We start from the raw sequence: 24,631 nt of genomic DNA on the forward strand, positions 1-24,631 counted from the left end.
CATTTCATAGGATCTCAGGGTACACATTTAGGAACAAGCCAGTCAACAAGAACTACAGACTTCTTATTTAACCTAATCTGAGGCAGGTTACCATCTTAATTGGGCTCTAAAAACCCTTGTTGCTCTGGATGTCAAAGCTGGACTTGAAGTCAAGAAGATTCAAATCCTGCCTTGGACACGTGACTAAATCACTCTCAGCCTCAGTTTCCCCATCTGCAGAATGAGGATGATAATAGCACTTCATAGTATTGTTAGGAAAATCAAACAAGATGATCTTTGTAAAAATGCCACATAAACCTTAAAATACTATGTTATTATTATTAGTTATTGCTAATATTATTATTAAAATTATTAGTATTATTTCAGGACTTATAGTCCAGAAACCTATAACTTTAGCCCCAATTTTTGGGCTACTCAGGCTTCCTTTTCTGGCCGCTGATGATTTTTGCAGCCATCTACACCCCCTATTTAGGGGTTCTGTTTTTTCCAAACTCCACTCAGCACCTGTACCGTTTCCCTTCCAGAGGGCCTTCCTGCCTGATTAGATTTATTCCCCAGTTCTTACTGAGATCTGTGTTCTGATTTCTCATGATTTTGTACCTTTTAACTTTCTAAAAATTCTCCTTTTGCCTTGGTCCTTCCTCATCTGGGTCTTTGGGGAGGCACTTTTATAACTCAGCTCGTTAGGACTACCCCTAGCCTTTCCACCCAGCTCCCCTCCCCATTACTCCTAACAGGATAAACATACATGACACACATAATATACGTTATAATTATTCCTGTTTGTCACTCTCACTCCCACACTTCCCTCCCATACCATACTTACTCTCTGATGTTGGGGGGTGCTGGGCTGATATCTGGCTGTATCTCCTCAACCACTTCTGTCTTGATTTCCCCTTGGTGCTCCACTGTGTTTCTTGGAGGAAGGGGCTCCGTTGTTTTATTCGGGAAACCAGGATCTGTTCCCTCCTTCTCCAAGGATGAAGGGTAGGAGGCAGCCAGGATTCTCCACTCAGGCAAGGCCTTGGCAGGGTGAAAATTCCCCTCCAGAGGGTGTGCCGGGCTGGGGATTGAACTGGAACTAAGGCTGGGACTTGGGATAGAGCTGGAGCTGGATCGAGGACTGAGGTCCCTGACCCCAACTCTTGGGCTGCCTGACTCCTGAAATGAGGGAGATAATACCCAGGTGCCTGGGTCAGAAGGAGTCAGAAGGCAAGCAGCCTCAGCAGTGCTCTCACCTAGGGAAGAAGGAGAAGATTTGGATGACTCACCCACTTTGATCTAGAAGATGTTCCTCCCTCCCCCTTCCTCTTCCTTCTTCTTTTTCCCTCTCCTCCTCTTTTTCCCCCTCTTCTTCCTCTCCTTAATCTGCTTTTTTCTTACTTTTCCCTCTCCCTCCTCCCTTTTCTCTCTTCTTCCTCTCCTCAATCTACTTCCTCTCTCCTTAATCATCTTCTGCTCTCCTTCTTTCTTTCCCTTCTTTCTTCCTCTTTCCTCTTCCTCCTCCCTCTTCCCCCTTTCCTTAATCTGCTTCCCTCTTAACTGTCCTCCCCTCTTATTTTATTTTCCCCCTCTCCTCTTTCCCCTCCTCTTTCTCTCTTCGCTCTTTCTCTTCCTTTCCATTGTTCTCTCTCCTTAACCTGCTTCCCCTTCCCATTATTTTAAAAAATTATTCATTTAAAACTTAAATACAAAATGGAAAAAGAAAAAAATTGCCATGTGTACAGCAGAATATGAGAGGAATCAAAATATGAAACAATAAATTTCCATTTCAAGAAAACCTATATAATAAATACTACACATTATGTTTGAGCTGTCCACTTTTTTTTTGCTTCTTTGTAGGCTCTCTTTTATTCTCTGCTGTGCACTTTTACTTTATTTCCCACCCCCCTCCCTCCCCTTCAGCTCCCCCAAGCAGACTACATGGATATATACATATGTATTTATATATGCACATATATATGTTATATATAAATACATATATGTTATTGAGGGGTGAGAGATACCCTAACAGCGATGGGGTCCCCAGGCCGTATCTCAGGTTTTTGCGAAAGAATTCGCTGTCCTGATCTCCAAGCAAAGTGTATTTTGTTTGTTTGTTTATTTATTTTTATTTTTTTTAGCAAAAAATGGGTTTGTTCACTGAGAAACTACTCAGTGGGCCAGTTTCTGATAGGCATAGGTTTGGATACAGAATCTTGTCTTTTATTAGCCTTCTAGAGTTTGGGGCTAGGGAGCAATTAGGGGCTAATTTTCAAATCAATAAAGAGTGGTGATTGTTTCCCAGACCAAAGTGATTCCCAAATCAGTTGGGAAGTGGGAGATTCAGGTGGTGGGGATCATTTTTAGGAATTTCCCCAGGCCAGGTGGCCCACCCTCCACAAACATCAGGGAGACAGAGTCCTTATTACATCATATGCATGTGCATATTCATACATATACAGATATCTATAAGCATACTCATATATATCTAATTAGACCGTACTATACTTATTTGTCCTGTTTCTCTGCAGGTGGCTAGCACCTTCCTTCTTAAGTCCAAATCTCCATATTTTTCTAACTCCACCAATTCATCATTTTACCTACCACAGCCACATTGCAACCTTATACCATCTAGTTGTTTTCAGTAGTCTAAAATGATGATCAATATGGTTGACATATAGTGTAGTTTCCCTACTTTTCTCTTTTTGATGAAAGCTATTTTAGCTTTAACTTTGTCTGAGATCATGATTACTACCCTGCTCTTTTTTCTAATAATTTCTACTCCAGATTTTTATTATTATCTTTGTATATATCTCTTATTTTCTAGCTCTGCTTTATTTCCCTCCTATTATTTAACCTATCTCCTTCCTCTTTATCTTCTCCTCCCCATCCCTTTTCTCTCTTTTCTTCTCTCCTTTCCCTTCTCCCTCTTCTCTTCCTTCTTCCCCCATACCTCCTCCTCCTCACTTCCCCCTCCTGAATTCCCTCCCTTCCCTCATCTTCTTTTCTTTATTTCTTCTCTATTTTTCCCATCTTCCTTTTCCTCACTTTCTCTCATCCTTATTTTCCATGTCTTTACTTCTTCACTTCAGTTTCCTTACTTTTCTCTTCCCCCCCTTTTCCTTCTTACTTCTGTGCTACTTCCTCTTTCTTTCTCCCTTTCCCTTCCTTTCTCTCTCCCTCTCTTCCTTTCCTGCCTTCTTCTTCCTTCTTCTCCATCTGAGCAGTGTCAGCACTAACTCCTTAATCCCCACCTTTGAGGGGAGAACTTGTCTTTAACTGGAGCAACAAGGTATTCAGGGACTAGGATTGTCCCTCCACTTGGTAGCTTATGTAGAGAAGTGGGATCCTTCAGATGTGTCCCCTCAATCCCAAACCACCTTTGGGTGTTGGCGTTGTTCTCACTCCATCTTCCCAAAGTGATCAACTCCCCAACCTCCCTGGTCCGGGAGGTGTCATCTGCCCTTTCCCTGAAGTCAATTTTAGAACTAGGACTCACCTGGACCTCTCTCTTCAGGACTGAACAGTTGCTTGTTCACACTGGAGGGAAGCTCTGGGGTCCACTGGTGAATGGGGGTGTCCTGAAACTAAGGGAAAACATTCAGGTTCAGTTCCTTAAAAGTCATTTATGAGACCATCTACTCCAGCATCCTCATTACAGGGGAGGCAACTGGGATTCATAGGGCAAGTCACACAGCAAGTTCATGGTGGAGGCAAAATTAAGACCTGGTTCTCTGGAAACTCAAATGAAGATCTGGTGGTCAAGCAGAGTCAACTGACTGGGAATGGGGAGGAGATCTGCTACAGCGGGACCACTTTTTTCTCCCACCCAGAGACTTTTGGGGCAGCAAGTCCCAGCCCAGAGGCAGACTGTGGGGCTGAGGGAGTTGAGGATCCCAAGGAATAATAATCAAATGTGCATAGCACAGAAAGGTGGCCCCCGGCAAAAGTTCTAAAAACATTTGCTGACTTGTTTCTCTCTTCTTTAAGAAGGAGGATGATCTTCAGCTGGGAAGGTTAATTGGGAACAGAATAGCTAGCATCTACCTACGGAGAAAATTACAGTTTGCAAAGTGCTTTGTTTACAACTTGCCATTTTGATCCCCACAACCAGCAAGCAGTTGCTATTATTACTCCATTTTACAGATTTGGAAATGGAGAGATTTGTGAAATGATTTGAATAAAATCACACAGCTAACCAGTGTCTGGGGCAGGATTTGAACTGAGTTCATCCCTACTTCAAATCCAGGTCTCTATCCTGGCCATCCCTGTAGCTGCCTCATCCCAGGTAAATTGGGAAGTGGCAAGAATACACTTCATTGTTCTGTCATTCTCAGTCCTGGGATACTACTACTACTTTATAACCTTAAAGTTAATTACTTTAAACAAATAAAACAAAAAATCTCATAATTTAGTGATCAAGTGAACAAAAAAATGATAATCACTAAGATTTATATAACTCTTCAAGATTTGCAAAACACACTTGACATATTTTCTCATTCAATGTAATAGATGCTATTTTATCCCCATTTTACAGATAAAGAAACTGAGGCTAAGAGATGATATTTGAAAAATGTAGATAATAGAAAAAAGTCATAAGAATTAGAAAAGATAAATACTGATTTTTTTTAAGTTGGGAAGGGAGAATGGATTCTTCAAATTCTGAAACATAATATTATAGAGAGGCTTATGAGAAGATTGTTGGGAGGTTAAAATAAAATATTAGGATAGTACACACACAAATATGTCTACATAATTTGAATAGCTTATTCATATAATGCCTTTATAAATGAGAGGTACATTATTACTGGGTTTTTTTTTTCAGACAATTGGTGTTATGTGACTTGCCCAGGGTCATACAGCTAGGAAGCAGTTGAGGCTGAATTTGAACTGAGGAGATCTTGATTCCAGGGCTGGTGCTCTATCTACTCCCATCTAGCTTTCCCTATTATAGTATTTGTTCTACATGTTTATCCTATATTGGTCAACCCGCCATCTGGGGGAGGGGATGGGGGAAGGAGGGGAAAAATTGGAACAAAAGGTTTTGCAATTGTCAAAGCTGAAAAATTACCCAATGCATATATCTTGAAAATAAAGTTATAATATAAAAAAGAAAAATAATAAAATAAAAAATATAATATAATAATAAAATAATAAAAATAACATAATAAAATAACTATAATAAAAATAATAATATTTATTATAAACAATGGGGATCTTAGGAATGGAAGATAAGGACCTCCCCCTTCCTATCTGTATCTTGGGTGTCTGGTCCACATCTTTCAGCTGTGAGTTCTAAGGGGTCTAGAGCACACCTTTGTCTTGTCTCTCATCTGCTTCCCAGACCTCTCAATACTCCTCTGATTGAGCATCCGTAGTAGATGGCGTAACTAGAAAACTAAGAGAGGAGCCCGTGGGCTTCCAAAGAGGAGGAAGTCTCTCCCCTCCCTCAAACACATATTCCAAGTCTCAGAGGGAAGGGATCTTATCAGGGACACCATGAACGGAGTAAAGAATCCAGAGCTCCAGACTCTCTGTCTCCTCCTGTTTCCAAGGGTCCCGAAATACCTTCAAAAGGGATGATCCCAATGCTTCTGCCGAAGCTCCTGGAAAAGGAAGAAACTACTCTGGGAAGAAATGTCTAAGAAAGTGTGGTGGAAAGAACCTGGAGAATCAGAGGACCCATATTCAAATCTGAACTTTTAAACTCTAAAACCTTAAGCAAATCAGTGTCTTCATATATAATATGAAGGTCTTATATTGGGAGATTCTAAGGTCCTTTCTGCCTTGATTTCCCTGATGCTGTTTCCCTCGGTCCCAGCCCCCCAGCTTAGCTTGCGTCCTCATGGACAGACTCAAGACTCTTTCCTGGACAGTGATTTATTCCTTACCGACAGGGTCTCCTCTACCATCACAGGACTGGAGACGGAGGCGGGCACATTGGGACAATTCTGTTTCGCCCAGGACTGATAATGCAGTTTGTAGGTGGGCACCGGATACAATGAGTCGGTCTCCCTATCAGGATCAGACGCCTCAGTCACTGAATTGGGCTTATTTTCCAGGGTCCAAGAACTATCTCCTTCCTCAAGCAGTGGTCTCTGGGTCCAGTGAGTCTCGGGTTCAAGGCTCCCTTGCTCAGTCCTCTCCTCCCCATGGGGTACTGGGAAACTCCAAGAATTCTCATCGGGAGTGCTGGTGACTGAGGTAGGGCTTTCCAGGAAGAGGGGGTTGTCGAAGAACAAGCTCTCCTCCTCTTCCCCCCACTCCACAGGTGAACTGAGGGGATCGTCCCGTGGAGACGTTCTGTACTCCTCTTCTGGCCCACCGCTGTCTTCCTCGGAGTCATCCGCTACGTGCGAAGACCTTGGGCCGGCACTGTGGTCTTGGGAGTCTCGTCCACTGGGGGAGAAGTTTGGGAGCTCCATGGGGGAAGGGATGCAGCGCCTCAGCTCTTCTCGGAACACATCCGTCTTTTCCAACTCTTCTTCCAGGTCGAGGACACACATCTGGGCCTGTAGGATGCCCGCCCAGAACATGACCTGGGTGGAATTATTCCCCGAGCGGAGGCGTTCTCTCGGAGAACTGGGGGAGACCTCCCTATCAGATCTCACATAGTGTTCTGCAAGAGGTAACACCTGTGGGCTCTTGTTGGCACCCAGGATTCTGGGAGTATCTTGGGTCTCTGGGTCAAAACCCCAGGTTTGGTCCATGTGAGGTCCAGGACCCTCTGAAGCCTCATATGCTCCCCTTGGCGGATCTGAGACTTGCTGAAAATTCTCCCCCAAGTGGGCTCGGTGATACCCCATGGACTCGGGATGACTGGGGAGGCCTTCGCCATCCATCATCCCAGACAACACAGTGGCAGGCTGAGGTTGTCCTGCCTTCTCCGCCTACAACCCCATTGTATCTGCCAAGAGTGGGGTGGGTCAGAGACGTCCCTGGGAAGCGCTACCCTGTAAAGCCAAAGCAAACACCAGTTAGTAAACCCTGGGTGAGATCCAGCGTAGCTTCCAGGGGGAATCAATCTCTGGGGGGCTCAGCAGGAAACAGAACAGTAAGGAGGGGCCCAAGCAGAGTGGAAGCTTCCCTAGGGCTCTTTCACCTTCCTTTGTATCCTCAGCTCTTGGCACAATACCTGGCACAAAGAAGGTGCTTAATAAACGTTCACTGGCTGGTTTCATAGAATCAGAATCTGAGAATAAGAAGGGACCTCGAAAATGATCAATCCCTACCAGACCTAAAACTCTTCTAAAGCAGCGGTCATCAGGGTTCTGGCTGAGAAACAGAGAGGTGGCTCGGTGCAATAGGTTAGGATCACGAGACATAATAATCAGTGACTATAGCACTCTAATATTTGGTAAACTCCCAAACTCCAACTCCTGGGATAAGAACTCACTGTTTCACCAAAATTGCTGGGAAAATTGCCAAATAATCTGTCAGAAACTCAGCATTTAGACGTCCATCTCACAACCTCATCCCAAAATAAGGTCTAAATGGGACAAAATTTGGACATAAAAGGTAATACTATAAACATATTAGGATAGCAAGACGTAGGTACTCTCATCCTAGGATGCTGTGATCTGTGTCTGTGGAGAGAGTACCTACATCCTGGAAATCCCTTGTCCCCCTTTCTGGCTGGGTGACTTTGGGTAAGTAATTCTCTCCCCCCTCCCCGGTCCCTCCTCTGTAAAATGAGGAAAAGAACCCCACGGCCTTGGTGGTCTCTTCTAGCTTTGGCTCTAACCCCAAGTGATCCTACCAACAGTCGGGGAAACAAAGAGAAGACAGATATAGTCGGATGGGGGATAGAGTGGGAGGAATCAGAATTTCACAAATGCAAAAGGGGCTGTTTCTTCAGGACCCTCAGTCGGGCCTCGAGATCCTTGGAGAAGAAGAGATAATGCATTAGGAGGCAGCTACAGCTGGACTCAGGCAGAAAGTCCCCAGTGTGGATCCTGCCGCATGTCTATGTCAGATTTCACATCTATAAAATGGGGCTAAATAATAGCACTCGCCTCATAGGACTGCTGTGAGGATAAGGTGAGATAATACATGGAAAAGTGATATATAAACCCTAGCTCTTTTTCTTCCTTCTTTTTCTCCTCTCTCCATCTTTTTCCTCTTCCTCTTCATCCCATCCCCTCCTCCTCCTTTTCCCCTCCTTTTCCTCTTTCTTTCCCCTACTCCTTTTCTTCCCCCTCTTCTTTCCCCTCCTCTTCTTCTTCCCCTTCTTCCTCCTGCTTTTCTTCTTCCTCTTTCCTTCCTTCTCCTCTTTCTCTTCTACTCCTCTTCCTCCTCCTTTTTTTCTTCTTCCTCCTCTTCCTCCTCCTCCTCCTCCCCTCCTCCTGTGTCCAGAGCTGCATTATTAGTCCCTGCGAGAAGGACTCGCCTCCTCCACAGCGGCCCCGTACCTCATCAGCACGAACGCTCTAAGCAGCCCCAATGGAGGGACCCCGGCTTTTCCCACACGATCCACAAGTAAAACAGAGCAGAATTTGGCCTCCCAGTGGAGGCTTGGAGGAGGCGCTTCTGGGGGTGGCCACCAGGTGGCAGCCGGGAGTCAGAGAGGGCAGCCCTCCAGGCTGGGCCAGCAGGAAAGGGGAGCTTCTGGAGACATCCTAGAGCAGAGCTGGAGAAGACTTTCCTCAGCATCTCACTCACTCTGGCCATTTTACAGCTGAGGAAACTGAGGCTTGAGGAGGTCACACACGCAGTCAGTGGAAGGGGTGGGATTCTAACCCAGGCCCTTTGATTCCGCACCCGAGCTGAGCAAAGTGGAAGGACCCCCAGCTAAGGTCCCCGAGCCCCCGGGCTCCGCCGCCAGCTCTATCCCAGGCGCCTCCTTGCGGGGTGAAAAAGAGTCTGCTTTGGTCCCTATTCCGAGCAAAGTCAACGTCGAGACCCCTTGGGGTGAAATGCCCCGTCCCTTGTCCTCCTCCCGGATGCCCTAGAACGTGTGCCCGGGTCTCCCTGCCGTAGGTAGAGAAAGCGTTGGATTTAGCATCAGAAAGTGGGGGTGCCAGATGTGTGACCTCGGGAAGTCATTCAAATTTTCTGGGCCTCAGTTTGCCCATCTGTAAAATGGGGACAATGGTGCTCATTTAGCTTTAGAAAGCTAAATAGAATGGGGCTCTGGAACTGGCCGTCTCATTGTAGGTTCAGAGAATGATAAGGTTAAGCCGGAAGGGCTTCTGGCAGAGAAGCCAGAGGAAGAGAAGAAAGTTCAGGGTAGAACCGGGAGAGACAGACTTTGGGGCAGCATAGCGGGGACGTGCTCGGCTCAGGGAGCCTCATTTAAGGGAACTGGTCCAAGTCCAATCCATCCTGGCTTAAAGGCTAAGTGGAAAGGCCGACACCTGGAGCAGGTCCCGGATCCAGCTGGCTGCAGGGGATGGCCAGGGCAGAGGGTGGGTCCTCACCTAGAGAAGGAGAGGGAGGGACTTCCAGCCGTTCCACTCCCTGAGCCAGCCTGAGTCTCAGTTTCCTTATCAGTAAAATGGGCATAATAACACTTGGCCGCTCAGGGATGTTGATGAAGCTCACCTGGGATGATAAGCTTTGGTAACTCTCAAAGCATCATGGACATCAGCCCTCGGCAGACTGACTGAGTTTGGTCCTGCCTGAGCCATTCATGGAAGCACAGATCTTAGATAGAATCTATCTGTACATTAACTTATTGAGCCTTAGAACAATCCCCTGGAGTTAGGAGTCTGCCCATTCTGCAGATGAACAAGTCCTGCCCTGCGTTCATTCACCCGGCCCATACAGAGCCCTTCCGTCCCGGATCAGAGCCTCACTGGGGCCTCTGCCTTTGCCGAGAACCCTCCCCGGCCCTGAGGGCCCCATTCACTCCATCCTGGAAACTTCCACTTCCTTGGACAAAGAAGTTCCTGATTAGTGCGGGCCTGCCAAGTGGTGACTCAGGAGCCCAGGGTGGCCCTTCCATTGCGGCCAGGAAAATGAGCAGCAGGTCCGGAGAGGGAGGGAGGGGCTCTGAGCCCGCAGGTCAGGGGGATGGGCAGCCCCCCCCGGGGGGGACAGATTAAGGAAGAAGACACCATGGGGTGGTCAGACCTCTGCACTGGGGGGGGGGGGGAGATGTCTCCCCTGAGACACCACATCCTGCCAGGAAGGAAGAGAGGCCGTCATTCATGCAAATACAGCCATTGAGAGAGAGGGAGAGAGAGACAGAGACAGAGAGAGAGACAGAGAGACAGAGAGACAGAGAGACAGAGACAAAGACACACAGAAAGAGCGAGAGCAAGAGCAAGAGAGAAAGAGACAGAGACAGAGACAGAGACAGACAGAGACACAGAAACAAAGACAGAGACAGAGACAGAGAGACAGAGAGGACTTTGAGGTGGAGAGTTCCTTAGTTATGTTTGGAGGGGAGTTCTCATCCTTAAAGCCCTGATCACTAAGTCTGAGGGTCAGAAGCCAAGATCAAGAAGGGGGATGGGAGAGGGGGGAGAGCACCATATTCCTGCCATCCCTGCCAGCTGGGCCAGCGGTCCTCCTGGGGCTGCCGCACTTTCCACTCCTTCCCAAGTTTCCCTCAGGCTCCATGTTCCATGGAAAAGCAGACTGAGCAGGACCCCTGAGTCTGAACCAGACTGGACTCAAGCCCCGCTGGGCCCCGGGAAGAAGCTTCTAGCCTCCTCTCCTTGTTCTCACTCACCCACCGGGGGCTGCCACCCTTAACCCCCCCGCCACCACTCTGTCCCTAAGTAATAATACCGTAGTAACAACTTCTGTGGTCCTTGAAGATTTACTAGGCTCTGTTAGACATTATTTCGCCTGAAACTCACAGCAGCCTGTGGGGTAGATGCTCCTGTTACTGCCACTTTACAGATGAGGAAACTGAGGCAGAGGAGATTGAGTGACATATTAGTGAGTGCACAATGCGGGGTTTGAGCTCAGGACGTTCTCACTCCATTGGCTCCCTGGGACTATGTGCAGACGCGTCCCTGCCTCCCTTCCCCCTTCCTTTCCCTTCTCTCTCAGAACATCTCACGTCATGATGGAAAAAAGCAAGCGATCTCCCCCACGTCTGGCTTTTGGTTTTTATGCTTTTCTTTGTGCCCTGACCTCGGGTAACCTGGTGGAACTTGGGGCCCCTTCTTAGGATCCTGCTTTTAAATGCGTAAAATGTTGTTGTTGCTTTTGGGTCATTTCACTCCTATCTGACTCTTCATGAATCCCTTGGGGGTTTTTGTGGCAAAGATAGTGGAGTTACCATTCTCTTCTTCAGACCATTTTACAGATGAGGAAACTGAGGCAAATGGGGGAATGACTGCCTGGGGGCACAGAGCTAGGAAGTGTCTGAAGCGTTTGAAATCAGGTCCTCCTAAAGTCAGAGCCGGTGTTGTGCTGCCCAGCTGAGCCATGAATGAAGTGTGATACGTGCGATTAGAAAGGGAGCCGATTCTGGCGAAATACAGTTATCAAAATAGGCGTGTGTACACACACACACACACACACACACACACACATATACATGAACCCTATCAGTATATAGGATTCTTAAATTGACTGTTATATACTTTTATTTATATATATATATATATATATATATATACACATGCACATGAATATATAACATGTGATATAAATATGTATATATATATATACATATTTCACATATAATATTAGGTATGTATATACACATACATATATCATTACATATGAGATATTTCATTACATATGATATACGTGTATATACCACACACATATATTCTGACATAGAACATCATAGATGTATGTGTCTATACAATATGTATCACATATAACATGTTACATGTGAGATGTATGTTATATATGTACGTGTTAGAAATATATTACATGTATCATGTTGTGTGTGAGGTAAATGTTAGTGTTATGTATATTGTATGTGTGTTATATGTATCATGTTACATATGAGATGTATGCTAGTGTTGTATATGTATGTGTCTATATTTTATGCGGTCATGTTATATGTGTTATGTTGTATGTTAGTGTTATATATGTTATGTATGTGTCTATATAGATCACATATATCATGTTCCATGTGAGATTTGTGTTAGTGCTATAATATTATATATGTATGTGTTTATACAATATATATTACACATTAATATCCATGAGATGTATCTTAGTACATGTTCTGTCTCTCTGTCTCTCTGTCTTTCTCTCCCTCTCCCTCTCCCTCTCCCTCCCTCCCTCCCTCCCATTCTCTCTTTCTCTCCCTCTCCCTCTCCATCTCTCTGTCTCTCTCTCTCTCTCTCTCTCTCTCTCTCTCTCACACACACACACACACACACACACACACACACACACACACACACAAGTTCAAAGTATCTGAGCAAAGAGCCCTGCTCTATCCTAACTCTGATCCCCCAAGTACTTTTCACCTGAGCTATTTATCACGGCATTGACGGGTCTTCCTGCTTCAGACGTCTCTATCAAAAATCTTCCCAAGCTGCAGGCTGGGGAAGGGGAGGAGAGTGGAACCCTGTAGGCCATCTACCAGGCCAAACATTTTTAATAATAAACAGAACCTCATCTGATCCTCATAACTCTAGGAGGCAGATGCTGCCATCATCCCCATTTTCCAGATGAGGTAAGCAGAAGTCAAGTGCCTCCCCGGGGTCACACAGTAAATATCTAAGGCTGGATTTGAACTCAGGTTTTTTGATTTCAGGACCAGCGCTCTATCCATCAGGTCACTGGCTGCCTCTAAGGATTGTGACCTTGCTGGTTTTTTTACCGCCCTGGAGACAAAACACAATTTCTTTAGCTTGGCTCGTACTGCTCTACAATTAGGTTCCTTCGTACCTTTCCAGCTTTATCATCCATTATTTCCCTTCATTCATTCCCTGGCCCATCTGACCCGGACGGCTCATGTTTCCCCAAACTTTGTGTCCTTTTGCTTGCCCCCTGTGCCTGGGAAGAATCCCCTCCTCAACTCTGCCTTCCCAACCCTGGTCACACTTCCATCAACGATCACTAAGGTGCCATTTCCCCAGGAACCCCCTGATTCCTCCAGCTGCAGCACTGTTCCCCTTCCTCCAATTACCTTGTGTCACACTGACGTCTGGAAGGCCTTTCCTGACTTCCCTGGTCCCTTGCACTTCCATTTCGCTCTCTACGGATCTTACACAGCCCTATTTTCTCTTGCTGTCTTTCTTGACTGTTAGATTGATCGTAAGCTCCTTGAAGGCAGACATGTACCCCCAATGCACAATGTAAGTGGGATTTAGTGATCACCTGATTGATTGATGCATATAGAAGCTTCATGCTCTGCTCCCTCAATCCCCGCCTCCTTCCCTATCCCATGCACCTTTATGTGGATGCAGGCTTTGGTTGCTGCTCGCTGTGTCTCCTTGGACACATCATCAGCCGCTTAGCACATGGGTTAAGTTTTGTTATTGTTGAATAGACGGGGGCTTCTTAAACTTTTTCCACTCGGTATCCCTTTTCACCTAAGGACTATTTATGCAACCCCTGGTATAGGGGTATGTAAAATAGGGATATACAAATCAAACATTTTCTGATAATAAATCATAATTTCCCAACAGCCACATTTAGTTACGAGACCCTCGAGGGGTTGGGACCCATATTTTAAGAAGCTTTGGAATAGAGCCGGGCATGTTGGTTGTTTGAGGAAGGGATGCTGGGTGGGTGGGTTTCCCCGATGCAATGATACCGTTTGCTCATGGGTCACTTCCTGAGTAGCCACGGAGACCAGAGTCTCAAATGCAGACGTGATTGCTCGGGAACCTGCCCTGATGTTGGACTCCCTTGGTCTTCCTGAGGCTGGGACCCCTTCTCTGGGTCTCCTGTTACTCACTCAGTCCCATGGGGCTTGACCCTACACCTCTGCATTGTTGAGTGTTCTGTTCTTGGCAGTCTGGGCTGAAGGTGGGCCTAAGGGAAAGCCCCTGGGCGGGGGACAAGCTTCTGCTTTTGCTTCCCTGACCTTTTCTTTGCCTTCTTGGATTCCTTTGCGGGCCCCAGAAGGTAGAGCGAGGGGAAGTCCTAAGGTCGGTCAGGGGGGAACTTCGGCCTGTTTGTGAGCAGGAGAGTCATGGTGGTGAGGAGGAAGGCGGGCACAGATGCTTGGCTGGAACCAGCACGGGGAGAGCACTGAGAAGGGCCCTCTTGGTGAGAGCTGGTGATGTAGGCCGGAAGGAGTGGGGGGGGGAGAGGGGAGGTAAGTGGAGTGAGGGCTGGGAGGATGTGGCAGGATGCTCTTAGCTCAGGGTTAGTTATCAGGGGTGCACTCAAGAAATACCTGCTAGTTGATTGATTGTTTAACCATCCCATAATTAGCCCTTCATCCTCTTCTTGCTGTACTTTATCATAAGATTATAAATTTAGAAATGGGAGGGACCTAAGAGATCATTTGGTACTGCCCTTTGTTTACAGATGGCTAAACTGAGGCCCTGAGACACAAAGTAATTTGTCCAGGATGACATAGGTAGTAAGTGTCCAAGTCAGGTCCCCCTGATTCCAAGGCCAGCGGACTATCCTCCCACCCGTCTCAAGAACATCTTGCCTAGGACTTGCCCCTTCCCAAGCTCCTCTCACTGCTCAAAGAGGAGCCACATCACTCACCCCTCCAGGGCTGGAAGAAGGAATAATTGGCCTGGATCTCCCCAGGGAGCAGCTCCGGCTGTGGTCCGTCCTCCCCTGGCAAATGGGGCAGCTCTAGCTAGCTTCCGCCTTCCGCCCTCCTCCCCAGTCACCTCCCCCATGGTTCCCCAGGAGCTCCACGCTCACACACTTCCTGCCCACAAAATGTAGCTTTCTCCAAGGCGGCCCCCTCTGCCTCCTCTTCCCCTTTCTCCTTCTTTGCAGCCCCCCCCGCCCCCCCCGCCCAATGGCTGCTCGTCAGGTCCACACCAGGCTCAGAGTTGGGGCCCGGCCTTGCCTCCCCTGGCTCTCCTAGGGGTTGGGGTTGGGGCACCCTCCCTCCCCGGCCCTGTGGCTCTCCATCACCATTATCTCATCTCCGTTCCTCTGTCTCATGTCTCTGTGGGGACCTCAGGTGGTTGATGGAAGGAGCGTGAGAGTCCCTATTCTCTGCTTTCTCACAATTCCAACTTTTTTTACCCAGCATGTGTACGCTTGAGGGATGTCCCTGTGGGATGCTACACTCAGACATACGTGTGATCTCCACACCTCTTACGGGCCTAACAGGGCCTAAGTGACATCCCAGCAAGTTATCCCGATTTATCAGAGTTGGACCCTGAAAGGGGAGAAGTAACTTCGCCCCTTGCTCTCATGCTGGGAGTCCTGATCTATTCTATGTTTAGCTGGGGGAATAAGTACAATGGCCTATGGGAGGGAGGGGCATTAAGCAATGAGACCTTAAGCCTTTGGCTTGAGATCAGCCCCACAGCTGCCCCCAGTCCCTTCTTCTCTGACAAGGAGAGGAAATGTTCTTTGACCTACAATGGGAAGAGATCTCTAGAACCTAGGTCAGGTTAGACCCCATTGCACAAGGAGGGGGAGAAAGAGACAGAGGGGGCGGGGAGACGGGGAGAGGGGAAGGAAGAGAGTTCCTTGTCCTTCACACAGGCCCCAGAACCAAGACTGAGCTGACCAGCACAGCATCTCAGACTATGTCCCTTCCAAGTCTAAATGGACGAGTCTGTGATTCTGTGAGGTATGATTAGGGTGAGGCAATTGGACTTGGCTTCAGGGCACCAATATCCAGGGGCCAGTGATTGTCTGTCCTACTAGCCCTGTGCCTTTCAGGGGCCATCTCATGATCCGGACACCTCACTTTCTTGCCTATCCCCTGTCCACTACTCCCAAGGATCCTGTCCCGGTCATCCCCTTCTCTCAACACCTCCCTTGGCCCAAGGCTTGCCCAATACCTTTCCCCACCCAGCATGGTGACCAGGGCTCTCTGGGGATGGTCTGCTTCACTCCAGGCTATCAGCCACTGGCTGGCCAGATTGTCCACCAGCCATCCTTCTGCTCCTCCCAGGTGAATTCACCCCGGGAGCAAGAATGGCCGTCCCCAGCCTTAGGTTCTCAGTCCCTGGCTTTCCCTTCCTGCATCAGTGCAGAGTCTAACCCACCTGCCTCGGTCTGCCCCCGATACACAGAGTGGACAGGCGGGCAGTCGTAGGGCAAAGCCCTTTAGAAGCCTTTTCTCTGGGAGCACAAGCTTACTTCCTGTTTGCTTGAAGAGGAAGCTGGGTGGTGGCAGGTGGTGGGGAGGGTGGAAGGGACCTGACCTCCTGACAGAGCTGCTCCCCTGGAGGGAGGGATTGGAGCTCCCGGGCAGGAGGCTCCCAAGCTCTGCCCTGGGGCCTCCGGCTCTTTGCCCTCCCCATCAGATACGCTTCCAGAGCCCTGGGGAGTAAGGGGAAACTCAGGGGTCAGCGCCCAGAGGTCCTAGTGCCCTCCTCAGATGTATTATCCAGTAGCTCGGCTCACCACCTGCCACAGGCTGGCTAGGGTGATGAGGCAGGGCTTGTGGCTAACAGGTTCTAGGCTGCCCTGGGCCAATGCACCTCCAGATTTGTTTCCTTTGGGGCACTTGTCATTTCTGAGAAGACCCCAGCTGTTCATGGAAAGAGACTCACCTGCCTGGTTTTCCTCCTGCTCATGTGGTCAGATTTCTCCCCCTTCATGAAACTGGCCAGGCAGGCAGGGAAAACTCCCCCCCCCCAAACTCCTTCGGCTGAGAGCATAAGCCCCCCTGCTATCAGTTCTGACCTCTCTTCCTCAGTCTCCTGTGCTGGGTCATCATCTGTGTCCCAGGGATGTTCCTCTACTTTTGGGCTCTGTTCTTCCATGTTTTCTCTCTGCCTGCCTGTCTGTCTATCTCTGCTTGTCTTCTTTTGTGTCTGTCTTTCTGTCTCCATTTATCTGTCTGTCTCTCTGCTTCTGTCTCTGTTTCTCTATCTCTGTGTCTGTCTCTGCCTCTTTCTGTCTCTGTCTTAACTCTCTGTCTGCATTTGTCTTTCTGTCTGTTTCTGTGCTTCTGCTTCTTTTTGTCTGTCTCTTTATCTCTGTCTTCCTTTGCTTGTCTCTTTCTGTCTGTGTCAGTCTTTCTGTCTCCATTTGTCTCTGTCTGTTTCTGCCTCTTTCTGTCTCTATCTCTCTATCTCTATCTCTGTCTTTGTGTCTGTCTATATCTGTCTCTCTGTCTCTGCCTCTGTTTCTCTTTTTGTCTCAGTCTTTTCTGTCTCTGTCTCTGTTTCTGAGTCTCTATTTGCCTCACCTGTCTCTGTCTCTGTTTATCCCTGTCTCTGTTTGTCTCTGTTTCTATGTCTGTTTCGGTCTCTACCTCTGTTCTCTGTTTCTGTCTCTACCTTTGTTTCTCTCTCTATTTCTGTCTCTCTGTCTCTTTGTTTGTCTCTGTCTCTGTCTCTCTGTCTAACTCCATCTCTGTCTTTCTCTTTCTCAGTGATCTCATCAGCTCTCAGGTGCCCAGTATGTAGAAGACCCCAATAGCTACAGAACTAACTCCCACATCTCCAACTGACTGTTGGAAATTTCTGCCTGGATTTCCCAGAGCCATCTCAAACTCACATTCTGGAAGACCTGAGTTGAAATCCAGCTTCAGACTAGCCATGTGACTTTGGGGAAGTTATTTCATCTCTATCTGCCTCAGTTTCAACATTTGTAAGGCTAATACTAGCACCTACTTCCAAAGGTTATTATGAACATCAAATAAGAATAATTGTAAAATGCTTTGCACAGTGCCCAGAACATAAATGTTAGCTATTATTGGTAACTATTATTAATTCTACCTCCTTGACATCTCTTGTATTCCTCCCCTCTTCTTTATTCACATGGACAAAACTCTTATTTAGACTATTATTCCTTTTCACTTGTACTCTTAAAATAGCTTTCTAATTGCTCTCTTTTCCTTATCTCTGCTCTTCAGTGCATTCTGAATATAGCTGCCAAAATGATATTCCTAAGGATCAGATCTGATTGTAATAAATACTTCCCTTCCTTAAGAACCTTCAGTGGCTCCCTGTGACCTCCAGAAATACGAATGTCAGGGTTTGGCACGTAAAGCCCTTCATCATAGGCTCCTTCTCCTGCACTCTTATGCTCCAGCTACACCATAAGATTTATTATTTTATCTACACCTTCGAGCCTCTACAGCTTGGCACAGACCATTCGTGACGCCTAGAATGCTCCCCCTCCTCACTTTACATCTTAGAATTCCTAATTTCCTCAAGGCTCAGCTCAGGTGTCACTTCTTCCAGGAAGCCCTTCCTGATTCCCCCTCGGGGATTGGTCTTCTCCTTACCTCCCCAGAAATGACTTAGTCTGGGCTGGGTATAGACTTTACATTGCACAGAATCTGCATGCTGTACATGCTGTTTCTTCTCAACAGAAGGTAAGCTTCTTGAGGTCAGAGACTGTTACATCTTTTCTCTATCTTCCCAGTCTCTCGCACAGTGCCTGGCATACAGCAGGTGTTTAATGAATGCTTGCTGAACTGAATTGAGACCTGTGTGCAAATATGAAGCGTTATTTAACCGTGGATTAAATGTTTGCTAAAATGAATTAAATTAAGCTCTGTTATTCCACAGAGGAGAATCCTCTGCTTTGCCTGAGGTCACACAGGTAACATGTTCCCAAGCTAGGTTTTAATTCTTGGTATTTTTTAAAAATTGGATTGAATTGGAGAAGGTGTTGAGCTGCTGGGAAAGCGCCCTTTAGAGGCAGGGCAGAGAGAAGGCACACCCCAAGCCTCTCCCTCACCCCACCCATGCCCCTCAGGAAGGGCAGGAAGTGATTACCCAAGAGACTTATAGAGCTTGGAGCCCCTGGGCTGGATTCCCAATAGCTGGAAGTAAGTGCACTAACTTAAAAATCTCAAGAGTTTCATCCACATGGAGCTCTCTGTTTTCTGGGATGTTCCAAGACAAAATAATAATAATAACAATAACAATAGTAATAGCAACAACAGCAACAATGTTATACTGAGTATTCATAGAATACTTTAAAATTTGCTAAGTGTTTTACAAATATTATCCCATTTGGTCCTCACAACAACCCTGGGAGTTTGACGCTATTGTTATTCCCAGTTTTACAGAAGAGGAAACTGAGACTGAAAGAGGTTAAGTGCTCTTCCCCAAGATCTGAAGCAGAATTTGAACTCAAGTATTCCAGACTTCTGCACTCTATCCATGGTGCTGCCCAGTTTTAGAAAGATATATGCTGTGAGAACTTGGTCAAATGCTGACTTTGCCATTTACCGCCTCTCTGTCCTTAGGTCAGTTACTCTTTGGGCTTCAGTTTTCTCATCTGATAAATGGAGAGGCTGGGTCTTGGGTCCAATTCTAGGCATGTGATCCTGTAAGTAGCAGAACCCACATCCTCTGCTTCTAAATCGAGCCCTGCAGAGTTCAAGGTGAAGAGCTTAAAGGAACCTGAGGGAGTGAGGGGGAGATGTGGCGGGAGAGGTTGTGTCCTACCTGCTCCTTTACACAAGGGGAAACTGAGGACCAGAGAGAGAAAGGACCTGCCCAGAGACACAGGGGACTCAGTTCAGGGCCCCTTTATCTCTTCATCTTCCTTCCTGTCTACCTCACCACAGACACCGAGCTGACAAAACTGGTTCTAAAAATGAAAAGCCCCATGATCCTGCTATGGTGGGGAGGTACGTGTGTGTGTGTGTGTGTGTGTGTGTGTGTGTGTATTTGTGTGCATGTAAATAAGTCAGTTGTTTGAGTGTGTATATGTGAATATGTGAGAATGAATGTGTTTTAGTGTGTATGTGAATATACAAGTATATGTGCTTGAGTGTGCATAAATGACTATGAGTGTGTTTTAACGTATATGTGAATATGGATTTGAGTGTATATAAATGAATATGTGGATGTGAGTGTGTTTTAGTATGTGTATGTGCATATTTGATATGCATATGTTTGAATGTATGTATGTAAATATGTAAGCACGAGTGTGTGTTTGAGTGTGTGTGTGTGTGTGTGTGTGTGTGTGTGTGTGTGAGAGAAGGGAGAAGGGTTGTGGATGGGTAAGAAAACAGAACTCTGTGGATCAGGACTGTTACATGTGCGTCTCTCTTTGGGACAGGGAGGATAAGCAGGCTCCAGGCTTGCCCCTGTGCTGCTCCCTGTCCTATCTGCACATTTATAGTCTCGGGGGGAGAGGGTCCTAGGAAGGTTGAGGGCAGATGCTCTGGGCTCTGAAACAAGTCCGTGAAAGAAGGGACAGCAATGGAGTTCTTGATGTAGACCATTCCATGGTCTTTTTATTTTTATTTTTTCTCTCCTGAAACTCTTCCTTTTCCAACAGGATGAAAAAGAGGAAGAAGCTCTAGGATGGAGAAGGAAAGGAAGAGTAGGGGGCTGTCTGTCTCATAAGAGAGCACATGGTCATCTGACTAATCTCTCATGGTTTCAGAAGTCAAGCCCTTCTCTTGTTCAGCCAATGTTTCCCTGCTGTACTCCTGACAGACAACTTTGGGGAAACAGGGACTTCTTAAATCTACCTACAAATAGCCCATTATGCATCACACAGCGCAATGTCATTGGTCATCTTCTGAAATGAAGGATGAACAGCATCAATAGGCAGCACGGGAGCTGTGATGCTTTTAGGGGATCCGGCAAGCATCCCTCACAAACCTGAAGTGGTTCCATGGCCTAGTCATTCATTTCTATCGTTATTTTTTACCTTGACTCAAGGGCAGCTAGGGAGCACTGTAGTGCACGAGAACCAGGTCTGGAGTTAGGAAGACTCTCTCATCATCCTGAGTTCAAATCCAACCTCAGACACTTCAAGTGTGTGTGACTCTGTGTGACTCTGGGCAAGTCACTTCACTCTGCTTGCCTCAGTTTCCTCATCTGTAAAATGAGCCCAAGTACCACTGCCAACAAAACAAATGGGTCACAAAGAGTTAAACACAGCTGAAAAACAATTCCATAATCACTTTTCCTCAAAGGTCTTAAGTTAAAGGCAGGGTTGTCTCTTATTGTCTTTCTTAAAGTCATCATTGCTTGCTCCCTAATCATTTTAAAAAATTTAAATAGAAGACATATGTCCAAAGCAATCCTACTAGATTTTGGACAGAAAATGCCATCTGCATTCAGAAAAAGAACTAAGGAGGCTGAATATAAATCAACACATGCTATGTTCACTTCTTTTTTCTGTTTTTTTTTTTTTAATCTCTCCCATGGTTTTTCCCTTTTACTTTGATTTTTCTCTCCCAAAATGATTCATAAAGAAATGTATATTAAAAATAAATAAATTTACTAGAAAAAATATACTATGAGTACACAAGGATAACTATACTGTTGAACTTGGCGGAAATGTAGGTCAATTTGGTTGATTAGTTTTTCCTCTTTTTTGGTTATAAAGGAACAGCTTTTTGGGAGGAAAGGGAAAGGTAAAATCAAAAGACATCCATAAAAATTTAAATTAAATAAATGAAAGCATAAATATATCCCTAAGAAGTTTATTGGGAATTCATTTATAAATATTTGAAAAAGGTGAGAACATTGGAAAGGATTCTGGGAAGGGCAGAAAGGGTACCAAGAAGAAGGTGAGCAGGGGGACAAATTTGCCCACTTCCCAATTCTACCTCATTTGTCCTATTTGAGCCTTACAACAATCCTGGGAGATTGGTGCTATCATTATTCTTCATAATCCTTCTATTCATTCTCAGATCCATGCTCTAAATTCTCTTGCTCTTTTTATCAGCCTGGAAAAGAATGGAATAGCTTTGTTCCTTGGTACCCAAGCATCACCGAGGGGAGGGTGTAAGTGGTGACTTTGGGCAGGATGGGTAAGGGAACTACCAAGGAAGGTTAGGTGCTGTAAGATAATAGGTATTAAGATATAAGAAAATCTTAGGATTCTAACAATATCATTCATTTTGGGTAGATAGAGAGCAAAATCTTTGAAACTCTGGGAGAGGAACAGAAGGGAAGGCCTGTTTAATGCCTAGGGGGAAGGAGTTAGCTGTTTATAGCAGGATTTGTAGGGAAATGCAAGTTTTTCCCTGCTCAAACACGTCTCTTTTACCACAGCACTATTACTGTGTCTACTGTTTCTACCACTAGCCCTCCTTAGGGTTAAAAACATGGAAGAACAATGCTGAAGGATGCAAATATTTCCTTGAGATGTTGATATATTGATCATTATTGGCCATTAACAGCTTATCTTAAATTATTCACATTCAGATACAAGGGTTCTTAACATGAGATGCATAAACTTGTTTTATAAAAAAATTTTGGTAGCTATTTCTGTGTAATTGTTTTCCCTTGTATTCTTATTTTATTTTATGCATTTAAAAATGATTCTGAGAAGGAAGCCATAAGCTTTCCAAGACTAAAATGAGGTTTTCAGGGAAAGAGAAATAAAGTTTAGAGAGAAAAATAAAAGGAAAAAAATTTCAGAATATGACAAGAATGAGGAGAGGCTACTAGAGAACACAGGTCCAAGTGAAAGTGGAAGACTTAGGCTAGGGGCAGGGCAGGCAGGATATGCCCAGGACATTCACTAGGGACAATACTGAGCTCCATCTTAATGGGATATTTGTGGAGGGTCTGATACTTGAACCCTGAAAACAAATTTCATAATAATCTGCCCATTACCTCATGGACTTTCTAGTGGCTCTTCAGGATTGAGAGTGGAAAAGGCTAGTGAAGGGGGTAGTAGGGAGGGCCCCACGGAGCCTAGGACAGGGAGGGAGCTCAGGAGTAGGATATCAGAAGGGCCTGTTTGATGCTCTTGGAGAAATGATCATAGAACCACAGAGTCCCAAAACTTGAAGGGGCCATAGGGACCATTTATTCAACCCTCTCATATTTCAGAGATAAAGCACTTTGTCCAAGGTCATACTGCTAGTAAATGTGAGAGGCAGAATTCGGACTCCAACTACAGCTTTCTGAGTTCAGAAGGCTTACAAAGAAAGCACTTTCCTCCCATCAGCTCCATGAGCTAAGCAGTCCAAGAATGGTTTTTCTCAGTTTTTTGATGAGGAAACTGCCTGACTCACTGGCGCCAAACAGGAATAGCCTGAGGGTTATGTACCCTTCTTTGGGGAGAAGAAAAATAGGAGGTTCCTTCCACTATGTTCTTCCTACTGTCCCTCAAAGACATTTTGCAATTTCCTTCCTCCACATTTTTGCTCAGATCACTGCCCCCTGCCTAAAAAGACTCTCACTTCTCTTTGCCTGCCCTTTGATGCCAAGATCTAGTTCTTACTCTCCTGTTCAAGGATTTGGAATCAGAGGCCCAGGGTCTGCTACTTCTCATCGTGGGCCTTATTTCACCTTTATCTGTAAAATGAGAAAGTGGGAGTGGATGCCTTTAAGGTTGGTTCCAAACTCTAAATCCTATGACAGCCCAGTCACAAACCAGATTCCCACCTCCGCAAGGAGTTCTTCCCCAAACCCACCAGCACCTTTCCAACACATCCAAGCAGAACTCAGTACCTTTTCCTCCAAATCCTCTCCCCTTCTGAGCTTCTTTCTTACTTCTGTGAGGGATATGGGGTGTCCAGAAGGACCAGCACCTCTGCTGTGAGGGCTGCAGAGCCTTTTTCAGGGTTCATCCACTTTTGGTGTCCACCTGATTCCCCCAGCTCCCAGCAGAGGTTCCAAGAAGCCGTAGCATGAGCAGTGGCCACATCCTAGCATAACTCCTGCAGGCTTCAAACCTTTGGTGGATTAGGGGGTGTCTACTCCAAGCATGTGAAGACTTCCCCAGCGGAATGGGCAGATGAGAACCATTTGTCCCAATGGCTGAAGAAGACACTGTGGGGAGCTTAGAGCTTGGTCAGCCATTAAAGACACCAAGGTCATCCCCTGTTTCCTGGGCCATCACTGGTCATCCTGACTTTTGTGCTATCACTGGACTTTGATGACTCAGGAAGAGAAAGTGATGATTTTGTACAACTCCGACTCATTTAAATCTAATTCACCTGAAAGTCAAGACATTGCCCTATAACAATTACTGTCTAGGTACCAGCCTCCCTGAAGTGATCTCATCCTCAATACCCTTGCTCATTTCCACTTCCCAACTTCCTTGACTTCCTTCAAGACTCAGCCCATCCCACCTTTCATAGAAGACCTTCTCATTCCCTCCTTTCCCTTCCCCCAATTACTATGGCTTTCCTTTAGGGCTTGTCTCACTGCCCATCAGCCCTGTATATATAATTAATATACAATTTTCTTTTGCAAGTTGTCTCCTTCCTCCAGGAATATGCTCTCCTTGAAAGCAGTGACTATTTTCTCATTTCTTTATATCACCAGTGCTTATCAGAACCGCATTCAATAAGTGCTTAATAAATGCCTGCCGAGATGATGTGCTGCCCCTTTAAAGCTTTCAATGGGCTTTCCCTACTCATTTTATTTTACCATTTTACAATCAACCCAGTTTACTAACTAGCACAATAGCATTCCCACAGGTTTGTGGACAAGGAACTTACAGTCAGGAAAGCTACAGCTGTTAAGATCTGTTTAGATTTCCTATATTCTTATCTCTGCAATATGGTCTTTCCTTATAGAATGTAAGCTTTCTGAGGGCAGAGAATGTTTCATTTATGAAATTTATAATATATAAAATATAATTCATTTATTAGAAACAATATATTAATAAATATTCTGATATTTAATAAATGTTTAATAAATACTTGGTGGATACTTGGTGGTTAAGTGAT

General features: G+C 45.9%; 1 protein-coding gene across 2 annotated transcripts in view; it reads right to left on the minus strand.

Annotated features, from left to right (window-relative positions):
- Positions 1-24,631, minus strand: part of PSD4 (pleckstrin and Sec7 domain containing 4) — a 66,124-nt gene that overhangs the window by 16,232 nt on the left and 25,261 nt on the right. Inside the window, exons 1-4 of one of the 2 annotated variants that reach the window (XM_012540484.3) lie at positions 14,578-14,685; positions 5,874-6,935; positions 3,482-3,569; positions 827-1,238 (exon numbers count right to left, since the gene is read on the minus strand). In XM_012540484.3, coding sequence (XP_012395938.1) covers positions 827-1,238; positions 3,482-3,569; positions 5,874-6,827 — 1,454 coding nt within the window. In that variant the 5' untranslated portion in view covers positions 6,828-6,935; positions 14,578-14,685. Of the gene's footprint in view, positions 1-826; positions 1,239-3,481; positions 3,570-5,873; positions 6,936-14,577; positions 14,686-24,631 lie in introns of those variants that run through there. The other variant, XM_031949888.1, reaches the window with a different exon arrangement.

The sequence above is a fragment of the Sarcophilus harrisii genome, chromosome 2 (assembly GCF_902635505.1).
Source record: "Sarcophilus harrisii chromosome 2, mSarHar1.11, whole genome shotgun sequence".
Lineage (NCBI taxonomy): Eukaryota > Metazoa > Chordata > Mammalia > Dasyuromorphia > Dasyuridae > Sarcophilus > Sarcophilus harrisii.